Consider the following 18,287-nt stretch of genomic DNA (forward strand, 5'->3'; position numbering starts at 1 on the left):
TTTACGGGGATGGATGGAAAACGAATTTAATATGCTGTTCCAGAGGACGACAGTAAAGGTGTGTGGCAACAGTCCTTCCCCCCCCTCTGGAAAGCCATATTTCTCACTTGTCCATCAGCACAAACAATCTGTGCTGCATGGCAGGAAACATCAGACGCAAATATCGCATTAATCTCTAAGGAAGGATACCTGTTTTCGTAGCTGGGTCATTCACGAAGGGCCCTCAGTAGTGGCTCAGACAATAGGTGGATATATCAGGTTTTCCCCGTGGAATAACTGTACCACAGGCACGGTGCTGCGAATGCGGCTCCTATTTTGTTTCTGTTTTCTTTCAGAGAGGGGGAAGGGGGAGGGGAGAAGCTCCTGGTTTTTCAGCATGCCGTGGTGGGGAAATGCTGTTAGTGCCCTCTTCCAAAGAGGCAGGGCTCTTTGACAGCTCGGGGCCCGCACAGGGCAGCCTCTGCAGCTCGTTCCTGCCCCAGCAAGGCTCAATTAGAGAGGGAAGGGTGGCCTTGCACTTTGGGCACCTTGCCTGGGCTCGGGACAGCCGAACACAGTCGTATCCAGCCCCAGGGGCTCTTGCTGCAGTCCTCCCTGGCCCAAGCCTCTGGCAGAATACGTGCCTTGCCTCGCAGGAGACATGGATGTGTTTGTGGAGATGCTGAGCAGCGGCAGCTTCCATGAAAAGGCAGAACCTGTGGGTGCTCTCCGTCCCTGAAAATCAGCCCACACGCTGTAAAATGAGTTCCTGCTAATTGAATCTGGTTAGATCACGAGGTGCGCTTCCAGGACTGTGACCACCTCTGGTCATTAAGCTTCAACAACTGAGGGGAAGAAAAACAACTTCAATTCATAAGCAACTCTTCAGCGTTGATTGTTTAGTTTCTGCATTTCATTTATCCCGGGCAATGGAAATAACCTGGCCCACTTCTCTTTTTTTTTTTTTTTTTCATAATTATTTCATGTGTTTGTAGCCAGTCGCCAGTCAGGTTCACGTGCCCCAACACAGTGTAGCATTATCAGAGTGACAACCAGGGAAGGGAAACGATGACAATAAAAGAAAGACACTCTCAAGGGCATAAACTGTCTTGATTGTTCTGTGTTTGTACTTCCCCTAATACAAACAAAAACAGCCAAAGCCTTGGTATTAACAGTGGATTTGGTAGCACTTTATATTTAAGAAAGGAAAGAACCCTGCATACCTGGCGCTGACCCTTTAAAAAGCTGCTTTATAGCCCCAGATAAGGAGGAAGGCTGAAGAGGAGCACTACGTACCTTGCTTCTGCAAGGCAAGCTCAATGTGTTAGGTCAGAGAAATGCCATCGCCTCGTTAATTATGAAATGTCATAAGCATTAACAACAAAAGCTCATTGTTGTGATGATAATTGTGTTACTGTGATGCAATACTGTGACCAAAGACATTCCAGTGGTCTGAAATGTATTTCTGGATACTACTGTGGTGCCTCAGTCAGGATATGCTAGCTTTGAGAGGCAGGAGTGTTTTTGCCAAAATTGCACTCACAGACAGATATTTTTTCAAATTCAAGGACACCACGAAATCATATTAGAAATTTTTAGGCACTCCCCCTTCCCTGAGATAATGCTTTTGGCTTAAAACTTTTGGCTTTAAATTAAGCCTACAAATGTTTTAGTTGATTTTCTCAACTCCTTTCCTGCAAATGTGCCTACACTTTTCGGAATGTGACACCTTCCATTTTACGTTTTCCTAGGCCAGATTCAGACTTGGTGTTACCTGGGACAACTCTATTGACTTCAGCAAGGTTTCACTCAGTTACACTGTGTAAATGATGGGACGCAGAAAATGGCCCAACAAATATGATTTTCAAAATAATCAACGGTCCTTTCTGAAAAATAAAAAAGATAAGAAAAAGAAAGAAAAGAGGAAAACCACAGCTGTACTGCAAGCCGTGCCCCAGCAATCCTACGACAGCAGACCAGGCTGGCTGTAACTACGGAAGGTGGAAGGGGCAGAAAGGAATGCCTCCGTTTCTCAGTTTTGCTTTTTTTCCCCAAGTGAAGAAAGTTGCTATTGTTGTTAGTTTGTTTTGAAACTGATAGAAAATGCTGAGTGAAATGACTGAAGACTGAATTGCTGGAAATATCTGTGAGATGAGTTTTGGAAGGCAGCGGCCATCGTACACATTCCCATCCGTAGACCATGCCACCCTTAGCGAGGGGGCACAGGACTACTGCAATGGAAAAAATGAGCAGTTGTGGCCTCCCAGCCTCTCCCTCCTCGTAGAGAACTCAGAGGAACATCCTGGTGGAGACACTTTGGAAAGTGCCGCGCCACTTTCCTTGCCTTCCTACCCTCGTTACGTACAAGCCGGCTCCGTAATTATCCCTCTGCTGACCATGGATATTTCCCAGAAGTGACTCCTCACTCAAGATAACCAAAACACCAGAGGGCAGCAGAAGTGCTAGAGCAGGAATTGCAAAAGCATCGACCTTCCCAGAAAAGCACCCCTAGGACAGAGAAATGGGACCGTGTGAGAGGTTCATGATGCCTAGACGTTACTGATTCATAGTGAAAGTGGAAGAAAAGCAATGTAATCACGACACTACCAGAGCCGTGCAACGGTTACTTCTGAGCAGCACTGATGGAAGCTGTCGTGACCCACATGTGTGAAAAATAGAAGAGAAATACTGGAAGGCTGCTGAGAGTGATAGATACAGGAGGTCTTTAATTCTCAGTGAATCATACAATAGTGTGATGGCTCCTAAAAACTGTGTGCTGCCTCCTCTACTGAAGAAGCCACATGTATCCCACCCTCCGGAGTAGAGAGTGCAGATCTGCATAAGCACCTTCTCCAGACAGCAACACTTGCCAGTTCTTCTTGCCTCTTCCATCTGATGCGGGTAATTAAAACCAGGATCGTGGATCGTAACCCTCTGGGGCCGTCTTACAATCTCCAGGCAGTCCCATGGCACAGGTGTCTGCCACTCCTTAGGGTGGAAAAATCATGAGATGTTAGACAGAGCACCAAATCCAGCTCACTTCTTCCCATTTAGGAAGAAAAAAAAAAAAAGAAAAAGAAAAAAAAAGAGTCCTTTAAAAATAAAAATGTTACCTTCCTAGCTGGGGCTGTCCGCCTTGCGTGTTCTTTCTAAAAAGCCTGGTTCTGTTTGCCATCCTAAAACACTTAATCAATTTGAAATGAAAACAGCAACTATAATTAAAGGGAGGAAAATCCCACCACAGCAGAGGAACCATTATTAAGGTAATTTTTTTCTTTATAACTCCTGGGGCACTGTTCACATGCAGTTGCTACTGTATATGCTGTTTGTGCGTCACCTCCTCTTCGTGGGCTCCACGGAGAATACATTGTTAGCTTAAAAATAACAATAATAATAATAATAAGCCAGCTTTTCATGCGAGTTATTCAAAGCACTGTGTAAGTGCTAATTGAACGTTGCGATAGCCAGGGAGGGCTGTATGCTATTACCCCCTTACACCAAATGGCACGAGTCCCATGACCGGGGCCATATCGGTGCCTCTGTGCAAGCAGCGCCCATGCTCAGGCTCCTATTTATGACACCCAGCTTGTATATCACGTAATTTGATTTATATAGACCGCATTTTTTCTCATCAGGTCCTCAGAGTGTAAATCTTAAATAACAGTAATACAAAAAAAAGCTAACAATGTTGGTTCTCCTCCCATAGGGGGGTCCACCTTGAGCCCTTCAGAAATCGCTCAAGGACCTTAAGGAGACCATCAGCTACCGGTGAGAACAACCACATACATCAGTTGCTTTGCAAAGTTTGGCATGAAGCAGAGCCATATCCCTCCTGTGAAATTTGTATTTTTATTGCGAGGGGTGTGGCATGCCCAGTTGTAGTGGTGGTGGCTGCTGGATGGAAGGTCAGTGGCTGGTGTGTTAGTGATGGTGACAGTCCGGAAAGGACTTCAGGCTAAGGCAAACAGCCTTCTGGCCGGGATCCTTATCACCAAGTAGAGTATTACTAGGCTGAAAAAAACAGTCTAGGCTGACTTTAGCAGAGGGTAAGCTGGATAACAGACGCGCCAGGCATCGTTCAAGCCGTAGTTTCAAGGCTTAGCTGGAACTTGAGACCGAGCGTGCAAACTGTGTGAGGAGTGAACTTGGTGTGAAGACTGAATTTGGTGTGAAAACTGAAGTTTGGGTGAAGAGTGTATTTTGTGTGAAGGCTGCACTTTATGGAAGCTCTGCCACTTGACTTCGGGCAACGAGCCTCGTGAAGAGCCCCCCGGGCACATTCGGGACCCCCAATCAACCTGAGGGTGCCAAAGAGGGCGAGATCCCCCCCCCTCAGCCAGCGCAGCCACCTCGGCAGCTGCCAGCAGAAGGCAGGACCGGGGGGGGGGTTCGCCCCGCTCCCTGCGGCCGTTAACGGGCGCTTAACGGCCACCAACGGCCGCGCGCCGGCAGGGGGCGACCCCGCCGCGAGATGGCGGGCGTCACGTGACAGCGGCGGGGCGGGGCGGCCCGGAGACCCCCCCTCCCCTCCCCTCCCCTCCCTGACGTCACCGCCCCCCCCGTCTCCATGGCGACGGCTCCATCAGCGCGCGCGTCAGCGCCGCCCGTTGCCTGGCAACGCCGCGCCGGCCCGCTCCCCTCCAGCCCCGCGCCGGGCCGCGCGTGGCGCTGGCGTCAAACGTGACGTCAATGGGGCCCGGCGCGGCTCCACGGCCGGTGGGCGGGGGAGGTGGGGGGGGGGGGGGGAGGAGGAGCGGGACAGGGAGGGGAGGGGAGGGGCGGGGGGAGGAGGGAGCAGGCGGGATGCCCCCCCCTCCCCTCCCTCCCCTCCCTCCCCTCCCTGCGCCGCCGCGCATGCGCGCTGCCTGCCCTGCCTCACACCCCAGGCGCGCGGCGGCAGAGCCGCGGGGAGCGCGCGCCAGGTACGGGCGCGGCAACGGCCGCCCGCCAACGGCCGCGCACCAACGGTCGCTGCGCACCACAACGGTCGCGGCTGTGAGGAGAACCCCGCCGCCGCCGCCGCTGCCTCTGTCAGCCGTGTGAGGGGCGCGGCGCGGCGCCCATGCTGCTGCCGTCCTGACCGTCGGCGGTGCCTTCGGCCGCCGGCCGCCTGAGCCATGGTGATCATGTCGGAGTACGCCGCCCTGCCCGCCGCCAAGCCAGCCCAGCAGCGGCCGCTGCGAGTCGGCTTCTACGACATCGAGAGGACGCTGGGGAAAGGCAACTTCGCCGTGGTGAAGCTGGCCCGGCACAGGGTGACCAAGACGCAGGTGAGTGCGGCTCGTGGGGAGCCCGGACGGGGCTTTCTTGACAAAAAAAACAACACACAAAATCAGGTGGAAAGCCCGGCTGCACACTCCGTGCTTGCTCGCCTCGGTACCAACAGCCTTACACGGAGTTGGTGTAAAACTAAAGCAAGAACGCCTCCAAAATAACATCACCAGCCACAACGATCACCTTCTCCACATCCCTCCTGCTGCTCCCAGAGCCCAACAGGCTGAGGAGCGCCAGAACTCTGCAGGCAGGTTTGATTCTTTCATTCAACGCGAACATTTGGAGAGCAAAAAACTTGGAGTGTTGGCGGAGAGCGTTTCCTAATGGGCATGCAGCTGTAGTTCCATGTGTGCTGCATGTCAAAGGCACACCGCTCGCTCGAGTAGGAAACAGCCTGTTACAGAAAGCAGTTTTTCGCTAGCATGGGGTGGATTAAAAGATTTACCGAATCCTGCCCGGTGCTAGTTTCTGCAGTTCTGCTCACTACCTTACATGTAATCCTTTGATGTAGAAAAGAAAAAAAGAAAACACTCTGTCATGAATTCAGTGCGGTTCAGAAAAATCAGCTTTGTCAGGACCGTACTTTAGAGGCAACTTTACATGGATTTTGTGAGTTTGTGTGTGGTTTTGCGTGTGGTGCTCTGTTGTGTTTTTTTTTGTTTTTTTTTTGTTTTTTTTGGTTTGTTTGTTTTCTAGGAATACCTATTTTTTAATGCCTGGAGTTGTTTTATTTTCTTAATTCTTTAATCTGCAGGTTGCAATAAAAATAATAGACAAAACAAGGTTAGACCCAAGCAATCTGGAGAAGATTTATAGAGAAGTTCAGATAATGAAGCTTTTGAACCATCCCCACATTATCAAGCTATACCAGGTAAGAGGTCGGCTTTGAAGCGCGGCATGCGAATGACATATGCGTGTCTCCCACATGATTTCATGTCAAATATTTGCAGAGAAAATGCAAATTGAAATAGTTTATTTAAAGCGCGTTCTTCAAAAACTGTTGGTTGTTTTTTTTTTCTAAAAAGTCATTCATCATTCTTTGAACAAGATTCCAGTACATTAGACAGCCTTTTGGCAAATTGATTAAAACAAAACAATTAAAACAGACTGGAATCCTTTTCTTGATCTGAAACAAACTATCTGATCTTCTACAGTTAACTTGCCGTCCTAACTCCTCCGCTTTTCCAGTGCAGAAAGTCAGAACTTCTTAACGTGCTTTTGATAAGAGGACGACTTAAACTCTTTTAGGACAGCGGAGTTGCAGGCACAAAAGTTGGGCTTGCCGTAAGTGGAAGGGCTTTAAAATCACCAGCAAAAAAAGAAAAAAAAAGCCTAGAAATGTTGACATCTTAAAATATGTCTGAAAATGACCTTTTTGGTTATTCCACTCCAGTTTGCATAGTTTTAAAAATTAATTTAAAATATCCTTCCACTTGTAGAGTTTCACAATATGAATTTTGATTTAATTTCGTTCAGTTTCTGCACTGTTTGTTTTTTTTAACAGTTGGAACAAATTAATGTGTTGTGCAGAAAACAGGATCACAGCTGTCTAGTGAGCAAGGACTGCTTTGCAAATTCTAAATGTTTGATCTAATTAGCATTTGGTGTGAGTTCCTCTTAATCATCTGAAATAGTGCCATGTGGATGGGAGAAGAAGATGAGGCATCCCAGTCCGTCTGGACCTGTCCAGAAGGGCAGGGGGGAGGAATAGCAAAAGAAGGGAAGCAGCAGGTCTGAAATGCCATGTGCAGTAGCACACACTGTGACCAGTTGCGATCTTACCGTTGGGTTTGTTAGCTTAAAAAAAAAAAAAAAAAAAAAAAAAAGTTAATTAACGTGTAAGGCTGAAAAGCCAGTAAGGCAGGTGCTTAGGCAAGGCATTACTTTTAAAGACCTTGACACACACGAAGTGCCTGATATTTATAGTATTAAACATCATAACAAAAATGATCCTGCGTTAACATCTGACGTCATTGTTGCCCATAGGGCAGTGTAGGATATACCGAAACATTCTAACAGTCCTGTTGATTTCATTTCAGTGGAATGATGTGGGTGAAAATACTAAATACTATTTTGAAGCTTTTAGAAAAGCAGGTTAAATTCCATCTAGTTGAACCACTTCACTTGATTGAGCATGTGACGTTGGTAGCGCACCGTAATTTCTTTTCAGCAGTTTTCTTTTCTTTGTTGTTGGAATCGATGCTTTACCTGTTTGGTGAAGACTGAGAAGCAGGGATGGAATTAGATGACATGCCGACGTAGGGTGTGTGTTCTTGTATTATTTCATCATTGTTTTAGTTTCAGCACGGCGTCTTAATTTCATCCAGCTGGCAACTTTCCCAGAACACTTTCCTTCATTTTTTTTAAACTGGGAACCTCTCTTCCTTTGCTCCCTGTTTGTTTATTTTCGTTTTGTGTCTGTGTGTACTTGTAGTGAGGGGAGGACGAGAGACTTCGAAAAAAGTTACTTTTAGGAGGCTGGAAACGGCAGCCTTTGAAGTCGTATCGGCGCTTGTTTGATTGTTAACCTGTTGCGAGCCTCCTGCTTCCAAAACAAAATACCTGTTCCTTTTGTGTCCAATTCTAGGGAAATTTTTTTGTTTTGTCTTGTTTCTTTTTTTTTGTTTGTTTGTTTTGTTTTTAAACCTGAAAGGCAACATTTAAAGGATGTGGCATAGTAATTGAATATGGATTTGAAAACACTCAGCATTGTTTGTTTGTTTTTTCCCTCTGAAGACGTGTAAAATAACAAGTGTCAGAGGAAGTTGACACAAGATTGATAGGTGAGCGTTGAGCAATATATTGACAGCTGTTGATGTGCCTCAGGCAGTGCAGTTACACAAGCAGCTACCTATCTCCTCTTGCATGGGAGGCTTGCCACGTCCCCAGCCAACGCTCACTGGGAGTGGGGTGTCTGATATGAATGACTTCCTGATTTTCCAAGTTCTGGGTATCTCTTGTGATCTGAGTACCTGCTAGCCATGAAACAAAGATGACTTTAAGTAAATTTAAGTGTCTTTGAATGCTCAAAATACGTCCGGTGAATTATAAAACTTTGCATGCGTATTTTAACCAAACAAAGGAATTCAGGGAAGTGTACAAAAGTATGGAAATGCTCACCAGTTATCCTATGGAGATGAAGTGACACAGTAATGGTGAGAAGAACAATGGCACGGGAAACTGTTGTATATTGTAGGCATGAACAATGAATTGTTATCTTTTTCATTACCAGTTTGCTAGGAGAGATCGTTGTGGTGCAAAATTAGATGTCTTTACTGCCAGCTGCTGCAGCAAATAAATAATTGAACCGATACGTCTGAGAATACATTTAGAGAAATGAAAGAAACTACAGAGGTCTGCGTTTCTTTAAGCGTGTCCTTTCTTGTGTCTCGACAGGTTATGGAGACAAAGGATATGCTTTACATTGTAACCGAGTTTGCAAAGAATGGAGAAATGTTTGGTAAGTCTTTAGATTTAGAAGTTGTGGCTTTGTTGCTGTCAGTCCTGTGTAATGTATGTTCTGGCTACAAATCCAGGCTTGGTGTTGTCAGCTGTCAAAAAGCAAGTACAGCACATGGAATATTACAAAAAGCTTCCTCCAGGTGCTTCTAAATTTTGTGCGTTTTTTTTTGTCTTGCAGATCATCTGACCTCCAACGGGCACTTGAGTGAAAGTGAAGCACGGAAGAAGTTCTGGCAGATTCTTTCGGCGGTGGAATATTGTCACAGCCACCACATCGTGCACAGAGATCTCAAAACAGAGAACCTTCTGCTAGATGCTAACATGAATATCAAGTTAGCAGGTAATAGGAAATGCACGCTTACTCTATAAACAGCGTTAAGCATGTAGTCAAACTCAGTCTCCCTAGCATGATCCAATAAATGTACTTATGGTAACTGAAAATATACCGATGTTTCTTTGTACATACCTTTTGGACAAAAAAAAAAGAGTATCTCAGTTTGATACACGGAGAACAAAGCAATACATCTGCTTCTTTCCCTCCTTTTCCAGCTACTTCTGAAATGTTCATATGTGGTTGAGCAATGTCTTACCCCAGACTTTCACCTTCCTTCCAGACTTCGGCTTCGGAAACTTCTACAAGTCAGGAGAACCCCTCTCCACTTGGTGTGGAAGCCCGCCCTACGCAGCTCCAGAAGTGTTTGAAGGCAAGGAATATGAAGGCCCTCACCTTGATATATGGGTGAGCTTGAAATTTCTTAGAATTTGCATTTCACAGTTTCGTAGGGGCTGTGGGCTTTCAAAACCATTGCTTCTGCTGGAATCACTCACGTGCTGTGCTGTTTTCTGTTGACAGAGCCTTGGGGTGGTGCTGTACGTCCTTGTCTGTGGTTCTCTGCCTTTTGATGGACCCAACTTACCTACTCTGAGGCAAAGAGTGCTGGAGGGGCGGTTCCGCATCCCCTACTTCATGTCCGAAGGTGCTTTTTATTCAGATCCCTAATGTCAGAAAAGGGGCTGCGAGTAAAGGAATAGTTGTCCTGTTCCTTCCTGGGACAGTGACGGATGGGACTGGTTTTGCAGCTGGAAATCCCCTTGTCTTTATGTATCCAGTAATTTCTGTAGGGTAGGACTTCAGTTCAGGGTCTGGTTGCACATGCTTTCTTTTCTGATATCTACTCCATGATGCATCTAAAACGCTGTCGTTTCCTTTCTCCGAGTATCTCTGTGGATTGCAAAAATAATTGAAACCCTAGCTGAAGAAATAATTGCTTAGAAAAGAGAGAAAACAGACTTTTAATGAGCCTGCAATGTTGACATGGGTGTAGTTTTAAGATACTCAAACCATGCAGAAGGGGAACTTTTCAGTGTGGCTTTGCTGCCAAGGGGAGCAGAAATAGTGAGGCTTAGCGCTGTTTCTTGAACGCTTGCACTCCAACAGGCTGGTGAGAAAAAGGAACTGAGGCGTATTATCACCTGTCCCTGATTTGGATGCAGAAACAAGTGAATGTGCCTCTCTCTTCAAGTGAATAATATCTTTTGAAGTGTGACCTTTATCATGAATGGCTTTGATTCTCTGGTTATAAACAAATTAGCAGTAGGCAAGGACCAGGAAGTTGTATCTGAGTACATACAGTAGTCCTGTACTGAATTCTGACCTGCTTCAAGTAGATTTAAACCTGCGTCCACTCACAATTATCCCTCCTGCAAGGTGGAAAGCCACCTGAAAGCTGCTGCTAGGCAGTACAGCTTCATTTCCTGTAGTGACACGTTGCTTCTATGAAATGTATGTTGGCCTTTCCTGTGCTGGTCTGAATATTTAGTAGTCACACCATGCATCAGCTGCTCAAAAATCTCTTAAATCCCATTTTCACAGATGACAAACACTGGTGGTGGGAAAGTTTCTTAGTGATGACCTGGGGCTGGACTGTCATTTCTACCCCTTGCTCATGAGTTTATCTTTGTCATCCAGACTGTGAAACGCTAATCCGACGGATGTTGGTTGTGGACCCAACAAAACGAATAACTATTTCCCAAATAAAGCAGCACAAGTGGATGCAAGCTGACCCGTCTCTTCAGCAGCAGCAGTCTCTGTCCTTCTCCATGCAAAACTACAACTCCAACCTGGGTGACTACAATGAACAGGTCCTTGGGATCATGCAGACACTTGGCATCGACAGGCAGAGAACTGTGGAGGTGAGAAGTGCTTGTCCCTTCAACATCTTTTCAGTGGCTACCAGCATGCCAGTGGTGCAGTCGTGTGTGTTGCTCAGTGACCGGCCTTGATCCGGTGTCACACTGTATTGTAATTCACACTGCCCTTCTGAATTTTAACTATTTTTATGAATAGTGTTTCGAAGCCTTAATGATGAGTTGTGGCTGCTTGTATCTCGAGTTACCTGTTACTCAAAGGATGCTTTGATGTCTTCTAGTCTCTACAAAACAGCAGCTACAACCACTTTGCTGCAATTTATTACCTGCTCTTGGAGCGCCTCAAGGAGTATCGAAGCAGCCAGCTGTCGAGTCGTTCAGCAACTGGCCGTCAGCAAAGGCCGAGGAGCTCCGAGATCAGCAATGGCGAGGTGAGGAAGGGCGTTACCTACCTGGGAAGCCATATGTGTGGGCTCTCTTTTCCTTCCCCTTTCTATGGGAAAAACAAGACTGAAATTCTGAGGCTTCTGAGAAGCGATTCCGCTATCTGTGCCCTCTGATAGGGTGCAGCCTACTGTTCGTCAGCAGGATGCTGATGGAATCCTAACGGCCTGTGGGTCGTGATCCGGAGAGCAGTTTGCCTCTGGTGCAGCTCAGTAATGAGCCAGAAGATTAGGCTGCCCTCTCAGGCACGGATCGCTTACGTTTTCTTTGTTACACACCCTCTAGGATCCTCAGAAGTACTCTGTGATTCAGTCTGTGTTTTTTCTGACGTTCTTTTTCTTCTCCTCACCCCCACCCCCCTTTAAAGCGTACTCCTGGTGCCTTTTCAAACCATACTTCCAGTTTAATTGCCTGAGTTAGGAGAAGGAACTTTGTGTTTGTGTTGGCATTGAAAGAGCAGCTTTGTTAATTTTGATAGAAAGTGCGTGGAGAAGGCTCGCACAGAAGGTGTCTGAAATTCCTTGAGCCTTGAGTGTTTGAAGAATCACATGGAACTGCGGTGTGTGATGGCTTCTCTGCATCTCTCTCTGCCTTCAGATGCCTCAGGACAGTCTCACTAGTGAAACCCTGCGATCATCTCTGCTTTACCAGCAACCTCAGAGCCTGATTCAGCCATCCTTGCAGGCAGAAATGGACTGTGACATGAACAATCCATTACAGGTTGGTGTTCTCAGCTGCCGTGTGTGCAACTCGTTGTTTTTTTAATTGTTCTGTTGCTCCAAAACAACAGTTCGTGCCTGTTGTTCTCTGCCTTGAATCTTTTGTTTTGCACTTGGGCATGGTGTTGTAGTAGCTTCTCAAACAGTACACCTATGGGAGGCATGCCCCAGAGCTGTGAAAAGTATTAAGATGCAGTGCAGAAGTAATTGAAACGCCCTTCAGTCTGTGACCTGTTGTGTTTTGCAGCCTGTGTTCTTTCCTGTGGATCCCAACTTCAATGGGCTTTTTCGGAACCGCTCCATCTCCCCCAACAGCCTGCTGGAGACCACCATTAGCGAGGAAGTAAGGCAAGAGAAGGAGCTGGAAGACGAAATTAAGGCGTATGACCACCCCATCCGCATCCCCAGCAACACCAGCCGGAGGCACACGCTGGCCGAAGTCACCACTCATTTCTATCAGCATGCCCCTCCATGTAAGTAAGTCTGGGAGAGGTGAAGGTTGTCCTTAGCTAGAGGAGAAAGACAGAAGGAGCAGCCCAGCAGCCAAATGTTTGGGGAGCATGTGCTGATTTTACCTTGACTGGGGTAGGAAAGCCCAGAAAAGAGGTGGTCGGCTCTCCTCAGGTCTGTCTTTTCCTTAAATAAGTGTGGTCCTCCAGGAAGGGGCTCTGCACTGTTAAATTTTACCTGGATCATTTTAGAGGAAGCGTTCTCACAAGCAGGACATAACCCTTCTCTGCTTGCTTCATTGTTTGGGAGGGTGAGCATGGTCGCATGTGCGACTGGATTTGAAAACAAACAACCAAAAACCAAGAAACACAAGGTCATCACTAACTGTATTGGCTACGTGTCCAAACCCCGTGAGCTGAACGAGCAGAAATGCTCACAAAGCACAAATCTCGTGTCGGAGTGTTGTGCTAGGAAGCCCCACAGGCCCGGAGGTGCTGGCAGAGCCCTGCTGGCTGGGCAGGAGCCAGGCAGCTTTTACGTCTCCGGCCCCGTGCTGGAATCAGGCACTGTGACAGCACAAGCTGCTGGACACCTCGCTGGCTCGCAGCTGCTAATTAGCGCCAGGGTAGGTGGGCAGAACGCTCTGATGTCACGCTCGTTCCTTCCTCCACTCATCTTGGGAATGCTTTTTTGTCCTTCCTTCCCCTCTGCAGGTATAGTCATTTCCTCCTCAGCGAGCCCCACGGAGGGAACGAGTTCAGACAGCTGCCTTACTTCATCTTCAAATGACAGCTCCGTGGCCCTGAGCAGCTGCTTGGCAGGTCAAGTAATGACGGGGAGCCCGGCCGCAGCCAGGATGACATCACCCTTCCTTGCTTCCCAGTCTGACGCCCCGGTGCTACAGGCCCAGGGCTGCATGGGAGGTGCTTCCCTCCTGCCCGTCAGCTTCCAAGAAGGAAGGCGAGCATCTGATACCTCATTAACTCAAGGTAACTCCTCCCTCGCTTTGCTGCTGGGGTGTCTGCTCTGCCACTGGGAGAGGGAAGCACGCAGGGGGTTGCCCCTCTGTGTTAGGGTTGTGTGGAGGCATTCTGCTTCTCATGTTCACGGTCCTTGAGGAGAGTCAGTTCCCCCTGAGGAAGGTTCTCAGGTGGGAGGCTCTCGCATGCTGCTTCAGCGTGCCCGTGAAGATACTTCTGCTGCTGGGAGTGGGACGGCAAGCTCCTCCCTCTTCCTAAAATACAGACTGCACTTCGTGTTTGCTAGCAGCTTTGTCCCTTGCTGTGCATGTGTCCGTCTGCACGAGGGTGCAGCTGTCCCGGGCCCTGTTCCGTCACAGCAGTCCTGCTCTGGCCATCAGGCAGAGCTGTGACCGTGAGCCCAAGAGTCATGGTTTCTTGTAGTGCAGTGCTCACGCAAACGAAGGCAGCTGCCCAGAAGGGCTGATCTGTGAAGCAGGCTCCTAGGCAAATGCTAAGGAGGATTAAAGTGCGTTTCTTTTCCTCGTGTCCCACAGGCTTGAAGGCTTTTAGGCAGCAGCTGCGGAAGAACGCTCGAGCCAAAGGGTTTCTCGGCTTGAATAAAATCAAAGGCTTTGCTCGGCAGGTGTGTCAGTCCTCCTCATCTCGGGCAGCAAGGAGTGCCATGAGCCCTTTCCAACACACGCAGCCGAGCACCTGCCTGTACAGCAGCAGCGGGAGCAGCAGAGAGGGAAGAAGCCTCCTGGAAGAGGTGCTACAGCAGCAGAGGTGAGAAGCCGGCCTGGAGGAGGTTTACTATTTTCCTGGGGGTTGCTTTGGTTAGGGGCAGAAGAGGCCGGGGAGTTGAGTCACTGGGGATTCCTTTCCTCTCAGCCGTGCTGTGTGGCAGCAGATAAACTGCTTAGCTTCCTTTGTGGCTTCCTGCGCTGGCACGCGTAACGCAGGACGTGCAGTTCCAGGCTGAAATCTCGATGGCCCAGCGTTCGGAGGTTGCTGGATTGAGAGGCAGTTGGGTACCGTGGGGGAAAACATTACTTCTCCCCACTGCAAGCTGTATTTTTCTTTGTTAGTTTTGGGAATGATTTCTTTCCTCCTCTGCCTCCTCCTGTAATTTTCCCATGGTGAGGAAGTGAGACCTTGTAATTTGGAAAAGTTACAGCCCACAAAGGAGGCACGGTTCCAGTGGCCTCAAATGTCATGTGCGGTGGCACCTCTTCATTCCCAGAGAAGCGAGATGGAAAACTCTGCTTCCGGTTGATCTGCACACGTTGTCTCTAGGACATCTATTATTAGCTGGCCACGCTGCGACTAGATAGCTTTCTGGTGCTGGTCTCCCTCTCTGACATGAGGAAAAGCCAAGTGAAAACGCGGCGACCTGGCGCGTTTTGCTTTAGTTTTACTGGCTGGGTAGGGAGAGGTTTGGTGGAGAAGGACAAAAAAGGGGCGAGTTGGTGTCGGGGGTTGGGGCAGGAAGGGAGGAAGGAAAACGTGAGCCCGTCCTAGCAATGCAAGCTAACCTCTTCCCCCCTCGGCCTCTGTTCAGAATGCTCCAGCTCCAGCATCACCAGCTACTCCATCCAGCTTGTCCTCAGACGCCTGCGACCAGCGGCCTCCCCTCCTCGGATAGCGCAGGTACCTGCAAAACATCCAATTCTCTTCTCTTGTCCGAGCTACAAAGAGAGAACTCCTTTGAGCTGGCCTTCGGTGGCAACAGCCAGCTGCTCCAACCTCACTTCTTCGGTGTCAGCGTGTCGCCGGTGTCCTCAGCAGCTCACCTCCTAGACACTCACCTGTACATCAGCAGCAGCGCCTCTCCCGCTGGCGCCACCTTCTCCCAGCAGCAGAGCTTCTCCGCGCAGTCTCCGAGCTACGAGGCCGTCACTTTGCAGCACGGGGACTGTGAGATGGAGGACCTGACTTCCAACCAGCTAGGGAAGTTCGTCCTGGTCAAATGAGAGCTCCGGCTGCTGCAGCTGGCGCTGCTGTGGTGGGTTTTTTTCTCGCGAAGAACTTGCACCGCTGCTCCGTGGCACGTGTAGGGCCGTGGCTGGCTGGCGTCGTGCGGACGAGTGACTCAGAAGCAATAAATTTTGAAGTATGTGAAGAGGCTGGCTGGCTCAGAAAGCTAGCAACTTTCTAGAACTGAACCAAGCAATATGTATGTCTTTTTGCTTCTACTATTCTTGCACTGAACAAATACGAATAGAAATTGAATTTTTTTTTTTTTTTTTTAAAGGAAAAATAATGATGGGGAAGATGGGTGGGGCATTTGTGGGGACAGGGAGGGATGTGGTCGGGGAAGAACTCTTCGGTACTGTACTCAAGTCAGACCAATACAGCTCCGCTGTTATGCAAGATTAGCAGCTGTCGGTAGTGGTGACACAGCAGGGAGAGGCTTTTCAGAGAAGGGACCAGAGCCTCCCTTTTTCACAATATTCACTTATGGGTTTGTGAAGATGATTACCTCTTTTAAAGAAAATAAACAGAAAACCAGTGGCATGCAGCATTTATGCATTCGTAGAAGACAAAAATGGAAGCATTGCCATTTGTTTTTTTTCCCTCCTCCTGTTAACGCTTTTAATTCTAAAGGAACCAAGCTCCCCATTCCGCACCTCCCAGATATGTATACTTTAAATGAAAACTGTGAACTTTCTGCTTGATGTATCAGCTGGAAAACCTTTAAAAACCAACCACACCAACAACCAAACAACCTTATAATTAGCACAGAAGCGAGTAATCTCTTGACAAATGTATCCCTTGATATCAGGATCCAAATTACGTACTGTCTGGTCTTCTGCAGGGATGTCTTTTTGGGGTGCTGTGTGTATACGTACGTATACACGCATGCACACGCCTGTATTTTGTTGGTCTAAATGATCACTAGGAATCCTTTTATAAACACTAAGTTTTTTTTCATATTCCTGCAGAAGCACCGAGGAGGGAACCGCTATCGCTGGCAGGGTGGCGGAAGGGTTTTCCTTCTAACAAGCCCTCCTAGAGATTGCCTCCAAGTTGCCTGAGGGGTATTCCTTAGCGCTGCACATCGTTATTTCCGCTGCTAATTATGTTTTTATGCATTTCATTATCAGGGTCCAAATAGAACTGACTCTTGGGGAAATGTGCAATATTGAGGTTCTAATTCTATACTGACAAAGACAAAAGGAATAGGTGAGAACAGAATTCTACTCTCACGGAGTACAGCTATTTCTGAACAAAACTGTATTAAAAGCGAGTAAAACAGCACAATCTTTGGGTGTTCATTTTGGGTTGGTTTGTTTTTGGCATACTAGCAAAATGAGGTTTTGGATTAGGTAGGTGTTTTTTCGTATGGTTTTTAATGCTGTATATGTATATAAATAGGAAGCAGAAAACTATATAACACTAGTTATTTTTTATATTTTGTAAGATGCTTATATTGTGTTTCTGGTAGAAACCCCACTCCTCCTCCTGAGGCGGAGCGTGACTTCTGTTGGCGTCAACAGGAGATGTGCTGAGGTGTAAGGGGGAGAGCAGGCCGTGCCCCCATGCCAGGGCAGGGCAGGGCGTTCGAGCTTTGGGAGCAGGTGAGCAAACAGCTGGAAGTTAGCGCTGGAAGGTCGGGAAACAGTCGCGTTTTGGTCAGAATGCTCCGAGGACCCATCTCCCGAGCGTGACACAGGGTGCCTTCAAGTTACCTTGGCTTCGTGCAACCTGCAGTATTACGCATTTGCAAATAATATAGATACCTTTTTTTTTTTGTCTTGTTTTTTTTTTTTTTTTTTTTTTTTTTTTTAAAAAAAAGAAAAAACAAAGAAAAAAGCCAAAGATTGACTAGGTTACTTGGTGGGAGTAGGAATGGCTAAAGATGTCCTGTGGCTCTGTCTGTGGCTCTCCATAAACGACCTCTTTATCTGTGTGTAGTACCTGTGTGTCTACATTGCTGCACCTCCAGCTTGCCACTGCTGCTACGTGGTCTGGAAGCTTCACAGGGAGGGAAAACTGCTTGAGCTCGATTTCTGACTGCGTGGTGCCTTGCAGCAGAGGAAACACCAAAGTCTCACGCTAAATTACAGCGGTTTAAAAACAAAAACAAAGCAAACAACAACAAAATGTTATCTGGAGGTGGCTGGAGAGAGGGGGGTGAGAAGAAGCCAGCTCGTCACAAAGCAGCAACTGGCCTTCAGTTTTGTAAGGGGTAGCACACACTTAAAACGCAGAATTTCCCCTTCAATATTTGTTCTGTTTAAATGCCATGGATCCAAAGGCCACAGATTCTTTTGTTTCCTGTCCTAAGCAATGACAAGCACTTTACTTTCATAGTGTTGTTTTTTTTTTTTTTTTTTTCTTTTCCAATTGCTGTAGAGCCTCTTTGGAATTCTTGCTGGAGCAGAAAGAGGTCATTTTAAAAAGTTTGGTTTTTTTTGTAGATATCTTGACAGTGCTGTTCTGCAGACTGCAATGCAATAGGGTATTTAAAGACACTACGTGATTGGTTTAATTAAGATGTATAGTTTATTTTTTATCATGACTGAACAATCATTTTATTTCTTATGTTAAAATGAGAGATGTACACCAAAATGATTAGTCGATGTGTTTTATTTAATATTTAAATAAAAAATGTTTTAAAATCGTTGTCCTGCACCTGATTCCGTGGAGTTTTTTTCTCTGCAGCGTCACCCGAGCTCCAGCTGCGCACGTCCGCCTTGCGTAGTTAAGGCTCATTGTGAAGCCTGAGCCCACAGGACATCGCTGACACTTTCTATTACATACTAAATGAAGAGGAATGGCCAGCTCACAAATCTGATAATGGGATATTGAGCCTTTCACTGCCCGGCAATCTGTCTGAATCGAA

At 47.4% G+C, this 18,287-nt stretch overlaps 1 protein-coding gene across 4 annotated transcripts; it reads left to right on the forward strand.

The window, feature by feature from the left end:
• Positions 1 to 4,834: 4,834 nt before the first annotated feature.
• Positions 4,835 to 18,068, forward strand: SIK1 (salt inducible kinase 1). 4 transcript variants are annotated; one of them, XM_082767946.1, is made up of 13 exons: positions 4,835 to 5,249; positions 6,008 to 6,124; positions 8,650 to 8,713; positions 8,894 to 9,055; positions 9,330 to 9,454; positions 9,569 to 9,692; positions 10,685 to 10,908; positions 11,145 to 11,294; positions 11,905 to 12,027; positions 12,274 to 12,499; positions 13,190 to 13,465; positions 13,993 to 14,224; positions 15,000 to 18,068. In XM_082767946.1, exons 1-13 carry the CDS (start codon positions 5,097 to 5,099, stop codon positions 15,409 to 15,411), a joined length of 2,388 nt encoding a protein of 795 aa, XP_082624072.1. In that variant the 5' UTR covers positions 4,835 to 5,096; the 3' UTR covers positions 15,412 to 18,068. The 4 variants fall into 4 exon arrangements, with proteins under 4 accessions (XP_082624072.1, XP_082624073.1, XP_082624074.1 ...); XM_082767948.1 differs by lacking the exon at positions 4,835 to 5,249 and adding an exon at positions 5,282 to 5,862; XM_082767947.1 differs by lacking the exon at positions 6,008 to 6,124.
• The last annotated feature ends 219 nt before the right edge of the window (positions 18,069 to 18,287 follow it).

The sequence above is a fragment of the Aythya marila genome, assembly GCF_965140915.1.
Source record: "Aythya marila genome assembly, chromosome: 1".
NCBI lineage: Eukaryota > Metazoa > Chordata > Aves > Anseriformes > Anatidae > Aythya > Aythya marila.